The following is a 19,900-nucleotide window of genomic DNA, read 5'->3' as shown; positions in this document are numbered from 1 at the left end:
ATTAAAGTATCTTCTTCTCCTGTTGAAACGAGTTTTGTCTCGAAAGCTACCGAAAAGGATAAGATTCTATGGCACAGGCGCATGGGTCACATCCACATTCGCAAAGTGAATCATCTAATGGCGAATTATTTGGTGGATGGGGTATCATTGAAGAACTTTAAATTTACCGATCACTGTGTCGCATAAAAGAAGGGGAAGCAAAATAAGAAACCTCACCCCTTGAAGCAACTTAACTCCATTGATACTCCATTGGAGCGACTTCACATGGATTTATTTGGTCCAGTGAATCGTCCGCGTATCACAGGTGATTTGTATTGTTTGGTCATTACCGATGACTATTCAAGATATTTGTGGGTATTATTTATGAATATCAACGATCAGACACCAGTTCTGGTTCAGAACTTGATCACCAAGATCGAATCACTTTATAAGCAAAAAGTGAGAAGGATCCGCAGTGAGAATGGCACGGAGTTCAAAAATAACATATTAGATTTCTACTATATTCAAAAAGGGATTCATCGGGAATACAGTGCTCCGTATGTGTGTAACGTCCGTTAATTTCTATTAAGTGATGAAGCTATGTAGAGTTTGTATAATTCTCAAGTTTGATCCGGCATGCTTCGAGGACCTCATTGTCATTCCCATAAGTTTAATTAATTAACTTCTCTTCCAAGTTGCTACATCCTTCGAACTTAAGGGGCTAGAGTGTAATATTTTTTATATTATAACAAAACCCTAACCCTTGCCTTCCCCTTGGCCGATCATAGCTACAGCCGCTCTTCCCGAGCTTCGTTTTTCTTTTTCAGCCAAGATTAAGGTGTGAAACATCAATTCAAGGTTAGTCCTACACCCATGCTAGTCACACCTTAATTCATCTTTATATCTTGCATATTGATCGAAAAATCGGTTATTCTAGGCTTAATTGGTGGCTGTCCTTTCGAGCACTTTTGGGGTTGTTTAGATTAAGGTTTTTTCTCCGTCATCTTCCTAGGTATGTCTTATATATCATACTTTAGTATCATGAGTTTTGGCATTCGTTAGATTGGTCAATTGTTGATGAAGTGAAAACTAGGATTCGGTTGAATAGTTTGTTAATTGTTTTGTCTAGCGCGTTGTTTGAGGGAATTAACAACCAATTCGAATGCTGTAGCCTCGGTATGATTTATTGGCTGTGAAAAACTGATTTCTTTGAGTATTGGGGCTGAATTGGTTGTCGGTTACTCAAACAGGTCTGTACAACGCAACTTCGCGTTTATTAGTAGTTTGTGCGTCGTGCTTGCGAATTACCGACCCGTGCAACTCGTGTGGTGTCGTGTGGATTTTTTGGCTGTGATTTTACTAAATTAGGTCAACACGGGGCTGAGTTGGTTGTTAAGCGCATAAACAACTCAAAATCGCCCATATTCGTCTTATCTAGCAACTTCCAGGGGTAATTTGGGAATTCTTTACTCCCGGGACAATCTAAGGGTGGTTTTGGTAATTACAAGGCCCCGGGGGCTGTTTTAATTGAAATTGGTGAGGTTGAGGCTTTAGGAAGGTCAAACCATGTTAGAACACCTCGTAGGGTGAACGAGTCCATTCGGTATCGTTAGTAATTCTTGTGTGTAATCCGACAGGCGTTTGAGTGGTGGGATTACTTAGGGGTTCTATAGCTCTTAGTGGTTTTGTGCCTCATATCAGGTGAGTTCATGATGCCCTTTTTTACTTTTTTCGTTTTGGGCTAGCATAAACACCTACTTGTTTTACCTGTTAAACTGTTAAGTGACTGCTTGTAGGTTGATTTGAAGTAATTTTATTTTAGATGCATCATACACATTACCTATGACCCATACTTGTGGGAATATAATAGTTCGTCGTGATTAGCTATAGTGCATATATTTTTATACGTATATCTATTGATGTGTGTACTTGATGAACTTACGCGTAAGCGTGCCCTTGGGTGTATGTTTGTATGGATTGTGGCCGGGTCCAATATATTACTTGAGTGACAACTCGTGGTGAGAGGCTCGTGTTGCATATCCATGGGTCAAATATATTACTCGAGTTACGACTCGTGGTGAGAAGCCCGTGTTGTGTGGGTTTTTCTGTATTAGGGTCCAATATATTACTCGAGTTACGACTCGTGGTGAGAGGCCCGTATTACTTACTGTTTCCTGCTACCGGGTCCAATATATTACTCGAGTTACGACACATGGTGCGAGGCCCGAGTTAGCATATAAAAATTTTTAAAGAAAAACATTTATTCATTTAATTACGATTTTCAAGGTATTTGTACTTTAAACTTATTAATTAAGCATTGAGTTTATAAAACTTGAACTCAGTCAGCTTTAGCTGACTTTGTGTGTATGTTATTTTAAGTAGCAGGTTAGGGACTCGAGATTTCCGCTTGGACTTGCTGGAGACTACTCGGACGGTTGAAGGCGTTCCTAGTAAGATATTTTGAAATAAAACAGACAGTTTGTTTACATTTGATTTTCGGTCACTTGTACCCGGGTTGGGATTTTGGAATACTTAATCTTTTTCCGCTACCTATGGTTTGGAACCTTTTTCCCGGTTTTGGGCATTTTTTTTATACTCATGAATTTCCGGTGATAATTTACTCTGAAATGGTTTTAATAAAACGAACTATTCTTTCATTTTAAATTTTGTGAAATTTTGGATATGATTACCAACTATAGGATTCTCGGGGTTCGGGGTCTTACAAGTTGGTATCATAGCCATGGTTCGAGGGATGTGAGCATTCCCGAATGTTTGGACTCGAACTGTAAAAGAAGAGACTAGAAATGCCAACCGCGAGTAGCTACACGCCAAGAGGTAATTTTAATTGTTTTGTCTTTCTTATGAGTTTTAAAATTTCCATAATGTGAATAATTGCTTAAGTGTTAGATAGAATGCTAATGTAGTTAGGGGCTGGAGATGCTTAGGATGGGCGGGTAAAGTAAACGAGTAATTACACTTGATCAACGTCATTAGCAGTTTACCCTTACCTTACATGTTCTAAATACTACTTGTACTTGACCGTGTTAAAGTTCTATCTTTATAGGGATAAGTCATGGTTAATACTCGTGCAGCTAAGAGAGGTCGTCCTAGTGTCCGGGGTCGTGGTCGTAAGCCACGTGCCGAGGTCGAGAGAGAGAACCGAACTCCGCAACAGGAAGAGACCCCGATTCATGAGGAGGGAGATAATCCCACGTTAGATTCTGCTATGCGCGCGGCTATCACGGATGAAGTTTACCAGGTCCTTCACAGTGCCATTCCCGAGATCGTTGCTGAGGCTGTTAGGGCTATGGAGGAATCGATGGTTGGTAAGAGCTCGGATAAATGAGAAAATGGTAAGAAAACTCAGGGTGAGGACGAGGTGATTGTGCCGAGTGAGGATGAGGAGGAGGTTCGGGCTGTTAGTGTGTCTGCTAGGGGTTGTTCTTATGGGGACTTCAAGAAGTGTGACCCTCCTACTTTTGATGGTACCAAGGATGCGTCAGCAACACATCAGTGGGTGAGAGAAATGAAACGGTATTGAGGATCAGTAAATGTAAAGGGGAGGACATGGTTACTTATGCTACCGACTCGTTTTGTTTTGAGGCGCTGTGTTGGTGGGATAATATGGCTCAGGCTATGGGTGATAGTTCTATTTGGAAGATGACTCGGGAGGAATTGAAGCAGTTGATTCTCGATCAGTTTTGTCCTCCACACGAGTTGGATAAGATTGAACAGGATTTCTTGACCTTGGAGGCAGGTAATATGTCACATCAGGAGTATACCACAAAGTTTAATCAAATGGCTCCGTTTGTGTCCTGACTTGGTTACTCCTGAAACTAAGAGGATTAAGAAGTATGTGAAGGGTCTTCCGGTGGATATTCGTATGGGTGTGGTGACCACCGACATGAGCACTTTCCATTCGTTGGTTACCCTAGCTGGTACTTTGTATGATCAGAGGGAGATGCTAGTGCCGTCTAAGACTAAGAAGACTTGGAACTCGAATTCTAACTCCAATGGTAAACAGTTCAGGGGAAACAACTTTAATCCGACAGGAAAGAGAGTGAAAACTGAGGCTTTGGATCATAGGGGAAGTGTGGTGGTGGATAAATGCAAGAAGTGCTGGAAACCTCATAGGGGAGAGTGCAGGCTTGGGGCCAAACCCTGTTTTCGTTGTGGGAAGACTGGACACCACAACCATGAGTGTCCGACTCTGACTTGTTTCCGATGTAAGGGGTCTGGGCACTTAGCATCCAACTGTCAGGCCGGTAGGGTGGGGAAGGGGGTCCGAGCAGGGGACTTCCTCAAGAGGGAAAACGGAAAAAAAATCCGAAGGCCACGGCGAGGGCTTTCATCATCTCTAAAAGGGAAGCAAATGACATATCGGCCGTTGTCTCAGGTACTCCTTCCATATTCATCCTTTATATTATACTGTTTGTAATTCCTTTAGGAATCGTATTTGTGATTGTTTAGCTAAGTGTTAGTATAATATTATCCCAGGTTCCTTTTTAATTGATGAATTACAGGCTTCGGTCTTGTTTGATTAGGGTGCCAGTAGTAGTTTTGTGTCTATCGCTTTTTGTTGGTACATGTATGTCAGTAGTTCATAGTCTAACGTTTGTAATCGAGTCTGCAATGTAATTATGTTTTTGATTATGTTTATGTTTATGTAACGAGCGAAGTTGTCAACAAGTTCGCTCAGGCGAACTTGTTGAACAAGCGAAGTTATGGACAACTTCGCCTAAGGCGAAGTTGTCGTGTTTATATAACTGTTCACCGTAACAGTTGTAAGGGTTCGCGAGATTGGTTAGGGTTTGTTTCAGTTGATTAGTTCGAGTGTTACTTGTCAGAGTCTGTAATAGTGACCTCGTGTCACGTGTTCGGGTTATCAATATAACGTGTTTCGGTTATTGCTCGTGTGTTTGTTTTATACGTATTCTACGCTCGTATCTACCTACGCAGGGATTCCGCACCTGCGCAGATAGCGACATCCCGTGTACGATCCGTCCAGGAACCTGCAATTGGTATCAAAGCCATCGGCTCGATTGTGAGGTTCGGGATTTCACGCGGGTGTAGAAAACGTCTCGTTTGACCTATTCACGGGACGAGTTTTTGTTCGTATTGAGTTCTAATCACTATATTCAGTCATTTTCAAGCCTTTACAACGACCGGAAACTGCAGAATCGTCGACAACAGATCTGAATATTTTCAGTGTTCATCGGGCGAAGTTACTGTTCTTCAGGCGAAGTTGCCGTCACTGAAAGTAGGGTTTCGGCGAAGATATAAGGTTAAGCGAAGTTATTCACAACTTCGCCTGCCTCATAAGTTCGCCTGAGCGAAGTTATCCTCAACTTCGCTGACCTGCTAAGTTCGCTTGCCTTAAGCGAAGTTATTCTCAACTTCGCCGAGTCACAGGAATTTAAGAATTTTTCCAGCGAAGTTAACTCTTAAGCGAAGTTATTCTTAACTTCTCCTTTAGTACTGTTTGGACAAATTTTTGAATTTTTTGGGTTTTTGAGAAGATGTCGCAAATTAACATCTCTGAATTGGTGAAAATGGAAGTCGAAGCGGGGTCAGCCACTAAGGCCCCAAGGCTGTTAAAAGGAACCGACTTTGTTGCATGGAAGGATCGGTTTATTCAGTATATTAAATATCAGGATGCAAAGATGTGGGTGTGCATCCAGGATGGATATATCCCACCGACCATGGTGTACGAAGGTCGTGATGTGGTTAAGAAGTACAGCAAGATGGATGAAGAGGAGAAGAAGATGTACGAAGCCGAAAGCAAGGCTCACGCAGCTATCACTATGGCTCTTCCACAGGAGATCCTTCATACTTTCAGAAAGTATACATCGGCTCGAGAGCTTTGGGATGCTCTTGAAAATAGATTCGAAGGGAACGTAGGCATTCGTGCCTCGAAGATTAAACTGTTGAAGACTCAGTTCTCTGTCTTCAAATATTTGAAGAACGAATCTCTGGATGATATTATCACTCGATATTATCATCTAATGACAGAGCTAAACAACTATTCGATTGCTTACAGAGAAGAGGAGATAGTTGAAAAGCTTCTCGATGCTCTCCCACCGAAGTGGGAAATGTACACAGTTCTGATGAGGGAAGACAGAGACTTTCCTAATTGTGATTTGGAGACAGCAGTAAACAAGCTCAGAACCTTTGAGCTTAATATGGTTCGTAAAGAGACACCAACAGATCAGATTCAAGACCCTGGCATGTATGGTGCCAAACTTAAGTCAGGCTCAAGTTCGAAGCCTGAATCTGCTGCTTACTACTCCAAAGGAGAGTCAGGTTCTGACTCTTCTCATGAAGGAAACGTTTCAGTAAACATGAACGGTGATGTTTGCTTCGTTGCTGGAGGTTCAAGTGCTTCAAAACCTCAAACATCCAACAGTAGTTTCTCACCCAGTGCCTCAAGCAATAACTATTCCAAGATGCCAATGAGTGTCAAATCTGCTGAAGAGCAGTTTGCAGTCTATGCATCTTTTATTGCTTCATATGAGAACTACATACAAGGGAAGATAGTGGACCCTGCTGTTTTGGATGAGGATTATGACCAGATCGATGCTGATGATCTGGAGGAGATGGATTTGCAATGGCAAATGGCCATGATAGTGAGGCGAGTCAAGCGTTTCATGAAAAAGACGGGGAGAAAGTTTGTTGGTGGTAGGCCCGGATTCGACAAGTCTAAAGTGAGGTGCTATAACTGTCAACAGTATGGGCACTTTGCTAAAGAATGCAGAAACGAGAGAGTTGAACGGGGTCAAGGCCGGTCTACACAGCCTACTGGGATTAGTAAAGAAGTCAATGCCATGTTGTCTAGAGAAGCCGGTGAATACAACTGGAACATGCATGCGAATGAAACTGGTGAGCAGGCGAATATGGCTAAGGTAGAAAATGAAGATTGTGAGAAGATGACTGGAGAGGAGAAAGCTACTGGTGAGGAGAAAGCTTTCATGGCAGATAACGATGGTCAACCCTCCGAGGTAAGTTCTAAACCTGTTTGTACAAAATGTGAGAATTTGTCTGAGCAACTTGCGACCATAACTGATCAGTATATTCGTTTAGATGCTGAATTTAAAAATCTTAAAGAAGATCATCATTTTACTAAGGCAAGAGAAAACAGTTATAAAGTTAAAATAAAAGCATGTGAAAAAGATGTCAAAAGCTTAAAAACTAAACTTGCTGAAAAAATTGATGTAACTGACCTAAGTTATGAGGTTTTAGAAGAAAAGACTAAACTTATTGCTGATCGTGAAAAGCAGATTGCTGACCACCAGGTGAAAGTGGTGGAACTGAACCGAAAACTCGAGCAGTTCCGAAATTCCTCAGCTATTCTTGATCACCTTGTTAGTGATCAAGGTACCTCTCCAAAGAGAGGAGGAATTGGTTATCACGAGGTTCCACCACCGTATAACCACAACTACACTTTCAACCCTAGTATTCAGAAATCTGTGGATTTTGAAGTTCCTCAGACTGTTCCAATCAAGGTTACATGTAAAGAACCAACTGTTAGTAATGGCGAAATGAGTTCGCCTGTTTCTAGTGTAAATATTTCTGTTACGAGTCCAGTCTCATCGGATTCGGATAAGTTGTCCGAATCAGGTAAGACGAAAGAGAAGGTGGTGTTACCCACTTGTGGAGATAAAAATAAATCTTCTAAAAAGAGTACTCCACTCAACCCGTATGTCCCACCTTATGTGAGACGAACGGCTGGTAACACTGCCTCTACATCCAAACCAACATTTGAAAAGAAAATGGAGAGTAGGTGTTGCTTTAGATGTAATAAATTAGAACATCTTGTTGCAGATTGCCCTCTGACGCCGAGATACAGAGGTGTGAGGCCAAATAAAACTGAGAATAAGCATCAGTTTGATACTGTTAAAAATGAAAACTTTTCAAAATGCCAAAATGTAACTAATTCAAGTTTTCATAAAAACAAACCTCAGTTTTTCAACCAAACCACAAGATATAACACTTTCAATTCACATAGGTTTGGAAGGCATCACACTCAATCTTCAAGGAGATTTCCTAACAGAACTTACAGGAATTATCCTGATGCTAACTTTGGAAAGCCAGGGTACGGGACGTATCGATCCAAGACCAATTGGTCTTGGGTCCCAAGATTCTAATTCTCTGTTTTATTGTGCAGGAACAGTGGAACAGGGCTGCCCACAGTCTTTGGATTGTAGATAGCGGCTGTTCCCGGCACATGACGGGCAACAAACACTTGTTGCAAGACTTAAAACCTGTTCAGGGAGCGAGAGTTAGTTTTGCTGGTGAAAGCAGAGGAAGAATTACTGGTAGAGGTACAGTGTCAAATGGAAGGATGACACTTGAAAATGTGAATTTTGTGGAGGAATTGAAACACAATCTGCTGAGTGTGTCGCAGATTTGTGATAAAGATTACACTGTCCATTTCACGAAGAACGAAGCGATCGTGTTGAAGCCTGGTTTCCAGATACCAGATGAGTGGATAGTAATGAAAGCTCCACGTGAAACAAATACATATGTGATGGATATGAGGTCTACTAAAATGGCCACGGGAGAATCTTGTTTAATGACGAAAGCAAGCGAATCAGAATCTGAATTGTGGCACAGGAGAATGGGGCACATTCATCTTCGGAAAATGAACTTCATTGTCAAGAATGGGCTTGTGATGGGCGTTCCCTTAAAAAGTTTTAACTTTGAAGACAAATGTATAGCATGCAAGAAGGGGAAGCAACACAAGAAATCCCATCACACCATGAAGGTCAACTCTATTGCCGGTACTCTAGAACTACTTCACATGGATCTCTTCGGTCCCGTGAATGTAAAAAGTCTAGGAGGTACCTCTTACTGCTTGGTGATCACTGATGACTACTCGCGATATTCGTGGGTATATTTTCTGAAATCAAAAGATGAGACGGCTCAAATGGTGAAGAATCTAATTACAAAAGTTGAGAACGTCATGAGTAAATCAGTTAAATACATCAGAAGTGACAATGGAACAGAGTTCAAGAACTTTGAAACGGAAATCTTCTGTCTTCAGAAAGGAATTGAACATCAATACAGCGCTCCGTATACTCCGCAACAGAATGGAGTGGCTGAAAGGAAGAACCGAACTTTAATTGAAGGAGCCAGAACTATGCTGGCAGATTCAAAACTTCCTGTGATATTCTGGGCTGAAGCAGTTGCTACAGCCTGCTATGTTCTGAATAGGGTGTTAACCGTTAAGAGACTTGGAAAAACATGTTACGAGCTTATGCATGGAAGGAAGCCCAACTTGAGCGGTCTTGAACCATTCGGGTCTCCTTGTTCGATTTTGAAGACTAATTCGAAATTTGGTGAAGTAGCCGATGAAGGAATCTTAGTCGGTTATGTTGTTGGGACTCCCAACAGACGGGTCTTCAATACGTCGACTTGCAAGGTGGAGGTGGTGTGTAACACCGACATTACTAGTTACCAATCGCCAAAACCAAGCAATGGACCTGCTGAGCTTTTCGACTATGTTAAGCTGTTTAAGTCATTTAACATCCCTAATTTGGAAATTTCTGAAGAAGAAGGGAGAATTGCGTCGAAGATGATACTTGATGAGGAAGAGAATCTATCGCAACGACAGCTTATTGAGAGAAGTCAACCTTCCACATCAAACACTATTGATACCCCTGCTGCCTTACCTGAAGATGAGTTTATCAATCCATTTCACTCTCAGCCAGAAACAACCATTGATGAGATCTCTTCAAATTTGGAAGATAATTTGCATGTCGGTGCTGTTCCGACCACGAGAATTCACAGAGATCACCCATTGGAGAATATTATAGGTGATGTGTCCTCCAGTGTACAAACCAGAAGTAGCTTGAATGAGCACACCTGTGTTTATACAAGCATTAAAGAAACGGGTATAATGAACGAATGTTTGTACTCCTGCTTTATTAGCCAGATTGAACCGAAAAATTATCAAATGGCTCTTAAGGACAGCTCGTGGGTCGAGGCCATGCAAGAAGAGTTGGCTCAATTCGAGAAGATGGAAGTCTGGACTTTGGTTGAAAAACCAAGGAATGTGCATGCTATAGGCACAAAATGGGTGTTTAAGTGCAAGAGGGATGAAAAGGGGATTATCATTAGTAACAAGGCAAGGCTGGTTGTTAAAGGTTTTAATCAGCAAGAGGGTATTGATTACAATGAGGTGTTCGCTCCTGTCGCCCGGTTGGAAGCAATAAGATTGTTTTTGGCGTTTGCTGCATGTAAGAGAATGAAGGTGTTTCAGCTAGATGTAAAGAGTGCGTTTTTAAATGGGAAAGTTGATGAGGTTGTGTATGTTGAGCAACCTCCGGGTTTTCATGACCCAGACTTCCCAGATCACGTATACAAGTTGAGCAAGGCGCTGTATGGATTACATCAGGCACCTCGTGCCTGGTATTCAACATTATCGGACTACTTGCTCGAGAATGGTTTTGAAAGGGGTTTAATTGACAGCACACTGTTCGTGAAGAGAGAAGGAAGCGACTTCCTACTAGTTCAAGTCTACGTGGATGACATCATATTTGCTGCATCAAGAGTCTCCATGTGTCAAGATTTTGAGGATGTCATGAAGAAAAGGTTCGAAATGAGTGCTATGGGTGAACTAACTTTCTTTCTAGGATTGCAGGTTGATCAGAAGAAGGACGGGATGTTCATTCATCAGACGAAGTACGTTCATAATGTGCTCAAGCGATTCAAGATGGAGGACAGTTCTCCATATGACACTCCAATCTGCGTCAATCACAAATTGGGCTCTGAATCAGATGGTGACGCAGATGTGGACCCAACTCTGTATCGGGCGATAATAGGTTCATTAATGTATTTAACTGCTTCTAGGCCTGATATAATGTTTGCTGTTTGTCTTTGTGCACGTTTTCAGGCAAATCCGAAAGAATCTCATTTGAAAGGTGCAAAGAGGATACTACGGTATCTCAAGGGCAAGCCGAAGCTAGGGTTGTGGTACCCGAAGGGAGGAGACGTGGAACTGGTTGCTTATACTGATTCTGATTATGGAGGGTGCAATCAGAGTCGGAAGTCGACAACAGGAGGATGTCAGTTTCTCGGTGGAAGATTAGTTTCCTGGCAGTGCAAGAAACAGACGTCAGTTGCAATCTCAACCTGTGAAGCTGAATATATGGCAGCATCCAACTGCTGTTCACAGGTTTTGTGGATTCAGCAACAATTGCGCGACTATGGTCTGAATTTCTTACTCACTCCTATTTTAATTGATAACACTGCAGCCATCTCAGTAATTAACAATCCCGTGAAACCTAGTAAAACCAAACATATTGACATTCGTCATCATTTCATACGGGATTGTGCTGAGAAGAAACTGATTAAGATCGAAAAAGTCGATACGCTCGAGAATTTCGCTGATTTATTTACAAAAGCGTTTGATAAATCCAGATTTCAAAACCTAATTGAGCTAAACGGGATGATCAATCCCGAGTAACCATGCTTTTCTTTTGTGTCTTAAAAAAAAAAAAAAAAAAAAAAAAAATCACTATCGCTTAAAATTATGTCGGTTATCTCAGTTGGAAGGACATGTCTTAGGATATGTTTTGGTCCTCATCTTCTACTTGTAGATTTTGAGGATAGCCATTAACCAGATGACTGAAAGTGACCGGGGCGATTTATGATGTGTTTTCTTTCTGTCGCTGAAAATTAGTCGGTCATACATAGTTAGAAGGACACATACTTGTATGTGGTCGGTCCAGTTGATCCAGTGGATCTTCAGGATTGCCGTTTACCTGAAGACTTTGACGTGATCGGGGTGATTGAAGTCAAAATTTTTTTTGGGAAATGAAATTACTTTTCAAGTCTATTACTTCGTATGAAGTAAATGTTCTATGTTTAACAGAAAGTTGATCCAACCTTGGAAAATGATATATATACTGATTGTGTGTGCTTAACTAGTGAAGTTATTAGGCTTAAAAGACTTTAGGACAGTCATTGTATGTCATGGTAATTTTTATGGTGCGTAAAAGTGTATGTGATATTAACTTAAATTACTCGATTTTACGTGGAAACTCCTTAAGAGTTTTGAATGTCTTCATGCATTTCTTTCCGAATGATAGGCAGAAAAGCGAACACCCAGTCATACACGAGCCCGTAAGTGTTCTGATTCCTGTGAAGAAAGCATTTCAAGACACTGCAGTGATCCAGATTCGGGACTTGCAGTGGTTTAGTACTCCGAAGTCTATAAGTATGTGTGGATAAAAAAAAAATAAAAAAAAAATAAAAATAAAAAAAAAATAAAATAAAATAATTTTTAAGTACTTATGAATTATTGTAACAATCAAGACTTCTCAATTTTGGAGTAAGAAGAGAACGGGAAGCAGACAACGAGTATCTACAAGTTAATCAGACACTATGGGTCGAAGTCAACTCGGGGTGACTTGGGTATAGCCAAATACGCTTTGAGAATAGATAGAATGCTTCATTATCTCTGAGTTGTTGCCCACTTAAATTTTGAGCTAAATTGAACCTTAATCCGTATCACAGAAACGATGAAAACCATTTAAGTTATTTACATGCTTACAACCTGTTTCTCTATGTCATAATACGGCTAAACACGGATCTATATGACAGTCACGTAGTGAGTGTGATTCCTGTTAGGATCTTTTCTAAAAACATAGTGGTCCCTGACTAGACTGAAATTTGATCCCTTATTTCGTTAAATTTTTATAAGTTTTTCTATTTTTGTAGTTGTATTATTTTATATCTGGTTACTTAGACTTGATCATTTTTTATTTAATTCTTTTTGGAAGTTTCAAATGTTAATTGCAAAATGTTCAAACTTAAAGGGTTGATTCTGAAAATATAGGCGAAGTTGTTGAATCAGACGAACTTGTGCTTAACTTCGCCTAGGCGAAGTTATCCTTAACTTCGCCTGACCAACACTGACCCTATATAAGGATTATTAAACAGTGATATCATTATTTTCACAACTCTCAGCGAACTTGAGCTCCGATTTTCCGGCGAACTTGCGAGATCTTCGGCGAACTTGATTTTTATCTCCGTTTTCGATCTTTGCTTCTAGTTTCTATTATCATTGAGGGTATGTGTTGTCGATATCTCTCACAAACTTGTTCGTTCTTGATCGCTTTTACCCGGTTCGAGACCTCGGGTCGTCGGACCTTCAAAACCGAAATCTTCAAACCTTGTGTTAACGTGTGCATGGACATGCTTCTCATCTAAACATCCTTAATATCATGTGTTTTGATGTCCTTGATTGTCGTTCTTAGTCGAAAACACCGGATTTCCGGTGTTGGAATCCTAACAGTCGCCGACTAAGTTCAGGCGAAGTTAGGGTTTAGGAAAAGTTATCTACAACTTCGCCTGGGGCTTAATTTCGCCTAAGGCGAAGTTATCCACAACTTCGCCTGAAGCTTAATTTCGCCTAACACTTATCTTCGCCTGAGGCGATGTTGTGATAAGGCGAAGTTATCTTCAACTTCGCCTAAACCAATTTGTTTAACAGTTATTTAGACGAACTTACAGATGAAGCGAAGTTGTTCCCAACTTCGCCTCACCTTTAAGTTCGCCTATACAGTTTTAATCACAACTTCGCTCATGGTATAACGCGAACTTGTGAGTTGCTTAACAGTTATCTAACTTGGTTCGTTTAGTGCAGATATGGCTGCTGTTGGTGGTGCTGGTGGTGATGACGGTAATGATCAAAGACAGTTCTTTCCAGCGCATAACCAGTACATCATGTTAGACCCAGACGCAAGTGGCGTGGAGGACTACAGGGAAATAATCACATTTCTCCTGCGCTCAAGGATCTTCCATGCGATCACGAATACCCTGCCTATTTCACTACCTAACATTGAAGACTTTTGGCAGTCGGTAGAGTATGATTGCCGGGTTGATCCCCCGGTGATGCGAGCAACCGTAAATGGTCATGTTGTGCAGTTCTCTTCAGAAGATATACGGTTGGCTTTGCAGTTTGGAGAAGAAACGAGGGATGACCCAACGGAGTTCGTCGCTCCTTTTCGTGATGGGGCATTTCTCAGGATGGGTTATTCAGGTCCGTTGGGGGACACGCAGAGGAGAAAAGGATTTTTGTTAGATCAGTGGCGCTTCCTAATGCACGTCTTGATCGTGTGCATGTCTGGGAGGAAGGCAGGAACTGATGGAATGGGCTCGACGATGCAGTCTGCCATGACTGCCCTGACTTACAACAGAAGATATTCATTTAGTCAGCTGATATTTTACGAGGGCTGTGGCGCGTGAGCGATTTATTATGTATCCTCGATTCTTACAAATGATTCTCAATCATGTGGCTCCGTTGCTACCTCAGAGACGCCCTATTAGATACGTTGAATGTGTGACGAAGCATATCTTTGCTCAGTGTCGCACTTCTAGCGCACGAAGCAAGCCTGAGCTGCGTCCAAGGCATACTCCACTGTTCGGGTATCTTGTCAACCCGGAGTATGTTCCTGCTGGTGGGGACGAGTTCAGAGACCCAAGACCACAACAGGCAGCAGCACCTCATGCTGTATCAGCTGCGCCTGCTGTGCCTACTGCTGAAGACGTCGACCTTGATGCTGCTTTTAGCGGCCAAGAATTGTTTGATATGGATGACTCGGGTTCTCAGGCCATGGATGTTACTAGAGCAGTTACTTCGGTAGCTGACTCCGATCTTGATGAGACATTTGCTGAAGCTAGACGATTGATGGTGTCTAGAGAGAGAACGATTGGGAAGAGGATGAGAACGGTTGACGACGATGACGAGGAAGATGATGAAGATGAAGCAGTTCAGCTAGTGCTCAGACGTTCAAGAAGAGAACGGACAGGTATGGGTTCGGGAGCTGGAGAAACTTCAAGGCTGGTACGTTTTGCTCCACCTGCCTTGTCTGGTATGTCTCTTATTCCTTCTACAGCACAGGTTACTGCCGTCCAGACGTCGACTCCAACAATTGTGTCTCTACCACCTCAATCGCTTACTCCATCGGTGGTAGTAGCACGATTTGTTGAGTCTACAATCACTACTACTGCAGGGTTACCAAGTGTACCACCTGCGGTCACTTCTGCTGCTGATGTCCCGCAAACTCCAACGCCTACTTCAGACTCCGAAAGGATAGCTTCACTAGAGCGGATCGTAGCTGAGCAGTCCAAGACTATTCAAAGCCTAGTGGAAGCAAACCAACTACAGGCCTCCCTCCTGGTCGAGCATGGGAAGATCATAGACGCTATGAAAGCGTTCTTGGCATCTCAGGGGGAGATGAGCTGTAGGGGAGATGAGTTGAGGACAAAACGGAGAGAAGATCATGACGATGATCCCAATGCACCGGAAGGTGCAGGTGGTGAGCTGCCAAGAACTTCTATAGCTCTTGGTACTTCCACAGCTGAGGGGGAGTCTACAAGCGCAGCTGGTGATGATGTGGTAGATATTGGTGATGATGATGATGTTGATGATGTAATCGACGCGTTGAAAGAGCTAGATGATGATGATGATTTTATGCTTGAAGAAGATGTGCTGCCGAGTGATGAGATTGAGAAGATCGGTGAGCAAATTATCGTTGAAAGTGTGATAGAAGAAGGGGAGATAGTAGATGAAGATATTGAACACGAGATTCCAGAGGTTGAGATGCCCGATATGGGTGATGAGACAGTTGTGGAAGATACTGAATGGGAAGAGCAGCCGAATTGGAAGGAAGGTTGTGCTCAATGGTTCGTAAAGACGAAGAAACCGGCGGTCCCTAAAATGTTCAAAAAGAGTTACAATATTAAGGGATACGCTGAAGCAAAGAAGGGTATTATCTGCTGGATATATGATGAGCAGCTGCGGCTCTTCGTGATCAAAAGATATGACGGGATTCAGTACTTCAGGAGAACTTTGAGATCATTAAACACACTGCCTGAATGTGAGGTTAAAGACTTAGCCAGATTGGGGTTGATAAATCGAAGTGACAATAACATGGCTAGAGTCATCGGAAAGATCGTATGGAAAGAGAGCATTAAGGAGAAGAAGTTTGAGCTGCTGAAACCACAAAAGGGGAAACTTGTCGAAGACAAGGATAGAGGTTTGAGAGCTGATGGAAAGCCTTGGATGGTTATGAAGTATAAACCGATGCGGTTCCTTAAAGAAGTACCGATGAAGCTTATGCCCAAGGACGTGCTCAAAGATCTAAAATGGTGGTTCGTGGATTGTGAAACAGCGGAGGCGGTAATGGAAGATGAGGATGAACAAGAAGTGCTTAGGGTTTACGACCCGATGCATCTTGTTAATCTATCGCAAGCTGATCTGAAGATGCTCAATGAAAAGAAGATCTTTTACATTCCTGCTTGGAAGGATCAAGCAAGGAAATATCAAAGGGTGGTGTCGGTATGTGTTAGAGAAGGAGCACACGCGTAAAGATACAAGATTACAAGACTCAAGCTTTGAAGATCAAGATATGAAGCTACTGCCAAGGGGGAGTCTGTTGGTACATGTATGTCAGTAGTTCATAGTCTAACGTTTGTAATCGAGTCTGTAATGTAATTATGTTTTTGATTATGTTTATGTTTATGTAACGAGCGAAGTTGTCAACAAGTTCGCTCAGGCGAACTTGTTGAACAAGCGAAGTTATGGAAAACTTCGCCTAAGGCGAAGTTGTCGTGTTTATATAACTGTTCACCGTAACAGTTGTAAGGGTTCGCGAGATTGGTTAGGGTTTGTTTCAGTTGATTAGTTCGAGTGTTACTTGTCAGAGTCTGTAATAGTGACCTCGTGTCACGTGTTCGGGTTATCAATATAACGTGTTTCGGTTATTGCTCGTGTGTTTGTTTTATACGTATTCTACGCTCGTATCTACCTACGCAGGGATTCCGCACCTGCGCAGATAGCGACATCCCGTGTACGATCCGTCCAGGAACCTACACTTTTTGTTCCGCACTGAATAAATCACCCGAGCGTGTAGTCGATGTGTTTGAGGTGGAAGTCGCCTTAGGAAAGTCCGTTTATGTGTCTAGGGCTATTCAGGGTTGTTCCATCGAATTGTTTGGGTATAACTTTCCGGTGCGGCTATATTTGATGCCGCTGGGCTGTTTCGACGTGGTGCTTAGGATGGACTGGCTCGCGAGTGTAGATGCTCAGATTATCTATGGTCATAAACTTGTGCATTTTAGGGCCCCGGATGGGACCCAAATCTCTGTTTTCGGTGATCGGAGTGGTGCGACACCACATATTATATCCATGCTTAAGGCGGGAAAGCTTATGCAGTGGGGTTGTGGGGCGTATCTGGCGTATGGTATAGACATGAAAACCGAGGTGGCTACTGTGGGTGATGTTCCTATTGTTCGGGATGACCCGGATGTGTTCCTAGATGATTTGTCAGATGTGCCACCGGATCGCGAGGTCGAGTTCCAGATAGACCTTGTGCCTGGTGCCAAACCCGTTGCTCGAGCTCCTTATCGTCTAGCACCAAACGAAATGAAAGAACTTATGGCTCAGTTGGAAGACCTACTCGAAAAGGGCTTCATTCAACCGAGCATCTCACCTTGGGGTGCCCCGGTCTTGTTCGTCAAAAAGAAGGACGGTAGCATGCCGATGTGCATCGACTACCGTGAACTGAATAAACTCACTATGAAAAACCGGTACCCTCTACCAAGGATAGATGACTTATTTGATTAGCTCCAAGGAGCTAGTTGGTTCTCGAAGATCGACCTTAGGTCTAGGTATCATCAGTAGAAAATTCGTGAGGAAGATATTCTTAAGACTGCTTTCCGCACTCGTTACGGATATTATGAGTTTCTCGTGATTTCCTTCGGTTTCACCAACGCACCGGCGACGTTCATGGATCTTATGAACCGGGTGCATAAGCCGATGCTTGATCATTCTGTTATTGTGTTCATCGACAACATTCATGTGTATTCCAAAAGCGAATCCGATCACGCTCGTCATCTCATGGAAGTTTTGGAAGCACTTCGAAGGAATAAGTTGCATGCGAAATTTTCTAAGTGGTCCTATTGGTTACACGGTGTTCAGTTCTTAGGTCATGTTATTAACCCGAGTGGTATTTTGGTAGACCCTGCAAAGGTGGAAGCCGTAAACAAATGAGAATCTCCTAAGTCTCCGTATTAAATTCGTAGTTTTCTAGGCTTGGCGGGGTATTAACGCCGCTTTATTCCCGATTTTTCGAAAATTTCTTCGTCATTGACCAAGTTGACCAAGAAGAACGTTAAGTTTGTTTGGCGTTCTGAGCAAGAGGAGGTTATCTCGAATTGAAGAATAGGTTGACACATGCTCCGATTCTAGCTCTGCTCGATGGCACTATTTATCTAGTTGTCTATTCTAATGCTTCTTACCAGGGGCTTGGGTGTGTTCTTATTCAGCGGGGACGAGTCATAGCTTATGCTTCGCGGTAGTTAAAACCTCATGAGGCAAATTATCCTACCCATGATCTGGGGCGGTTGTGTTTGCGCTTAAGTTATGCAGACATTATTTGTATGGTATCCCTTGTGTCATCTATACTGATCATAAGAGTTTAAAGTATTTCTTCGAACAAAAGGAACTGAATATGCGGCAACATCGGTGGTTGTAATTGGTTAAGGATTATGATCTGGAGATTATGTACCATCCCGATAAGGCTAACGTGGTAGCTGACGCGTTGAGCCGGAAGGAGAGACCGAAACCCATTCGTGTGAAATCTTATCAGCTTATCTTCAAACCCGATATTTTGAAACAGATAGCCAATGTTCAGAATGAGGCCTTGCAAGTGGAATGGATTATGTCAGAGCGCATTTGGGGTCGGGAGAAGTTGTTGGAAGACGTCAGTGATGAGATGAAGTATAAGGATGGTCGTTTATGGGTACCCAGGTATGGGGGATTCAGGAGTAAGATTCTAGTTGAAGCACACAAGTCGCGCTATTTTATTCATCCAGGCGCAACTAAGTTGTACCAGGACCTAAAGAAGAATTATTGGTGGCCCGCGATGAAGTATGAGGTGGCCCATTATGCGAGCAAATGTTTGACGTGTTTGCAGATCAAGGCAGAGCACCAGAAGCCTTTCGGGAAACTTCAACCACTGGAAATACCTGAGTGGAAATGGGAGAATCTTATGATGGATTTTGTGACTAAACTGCCTCATACTTCTAGGGGTAATCATGACACCAGTTGGGTAATTGTGGATAGATTGACCAAGAGTGTTCACTTCTTGCCGATTTGAGAGATTTATAATTCCGAGCAGTTGGCCAACCTGTTTATTCGGGAGATTGTTTCTAGGCACGGGTTGCCTGTATCTATTGTTTCGGATAGGGACACCCGTTTTACCTCCAGGTTTTGGAAGAAGTTTCATGAGGAGATGGGTACCAAACTCCTCATTAGTACCGGTTATCACCCACAGATGGATGGCCAATCCGATAGGACCATACAGACTCTCGAGGATATCTTGCGGGCATGTGTTATCGATTTTGGTGGTAGTTGGGATCGTCACTTACCGTGGGTCGAGTATTCTTATAATAAAAGTTACCACGCCACAACTGGGATGCCGCCGTTTGAGATGTTGTATAGGCGTAGGTGTAGGACTCTAGTCTGTTGGGGCTCCATCGGTCAGAAACAGTTGGGTAGTTTGGAAGTGGTCGAGGTTACGACTGAGAAGCTTTATAAGATTAAGGCTTTTATGAAGGCCGCTCAGGATTGTCAAAAATCCTATGCGGAAAAAAAGGCGAAGGCCTATTGTGTTTGAGGCCGGTGATCGGGTCATGTTAAAGGTTTCTCCTTGGAACGGTATTATTCGTTTTCGTAAGAGGGGGAAGCTCAGTCCAAGGTTCATAGATCCGTTCCGTATCTTGTCACGTGTTGGTGAGGTAGCGTATAGATTGGATTTGCCCGACGAGCTCGCGGGGATTCATCCTACTTTCCACATATCTCATTTGAGGAAATGTTTGGCAGATGTGGAGGCCCATATGACCCTGGGTG

The 19,900-nt window shown here is 42.5% G+C and overlaps 1 protein-coding gene across 1 annotated transcript; it reads left to right on the top strand.

Annotated features, from left to right (window-relative positions):
- Positions 1 to 19,325: 19,325 nt before the first annotated feature.
- LOC143579982 (uncharacterized) lies at positions 19,326 to 19,667 on the top strand. Its single transcript, XM_077063144.1, has one exon. It carries the CDS (start codon positions 19,326 to 19,328, stop codon positions 19,665 to 19,667), a length of 342 nt encoding a protein of 113 aa, XP_076919259.1.
- Positions 19,668 to 19,900: the final 233 nt, after the last annotated feature.

This window comes from Bidens hawaiensis, unplaced genomic scaffold (genome assembly GCF_021521415.1).
Source record: "Bidens hawaiensis isolate Kalapana, Puna unplaced genomic scaffold, B.hawaiensis_p1.1 tig00030187_1, whole genome shotgun sequence".
NCBI lineage: Eukaryota > Viridiplantae > Streptophyta > Magnoliopsida > Asterales > Asteraceae > Bidens > Bidens hawaiensis.
The sequence above is the reverse complement of the archived record's forward strand: the minus strand, read 5'-3'. Positions and strand labels throughout refer to the sequence as shown.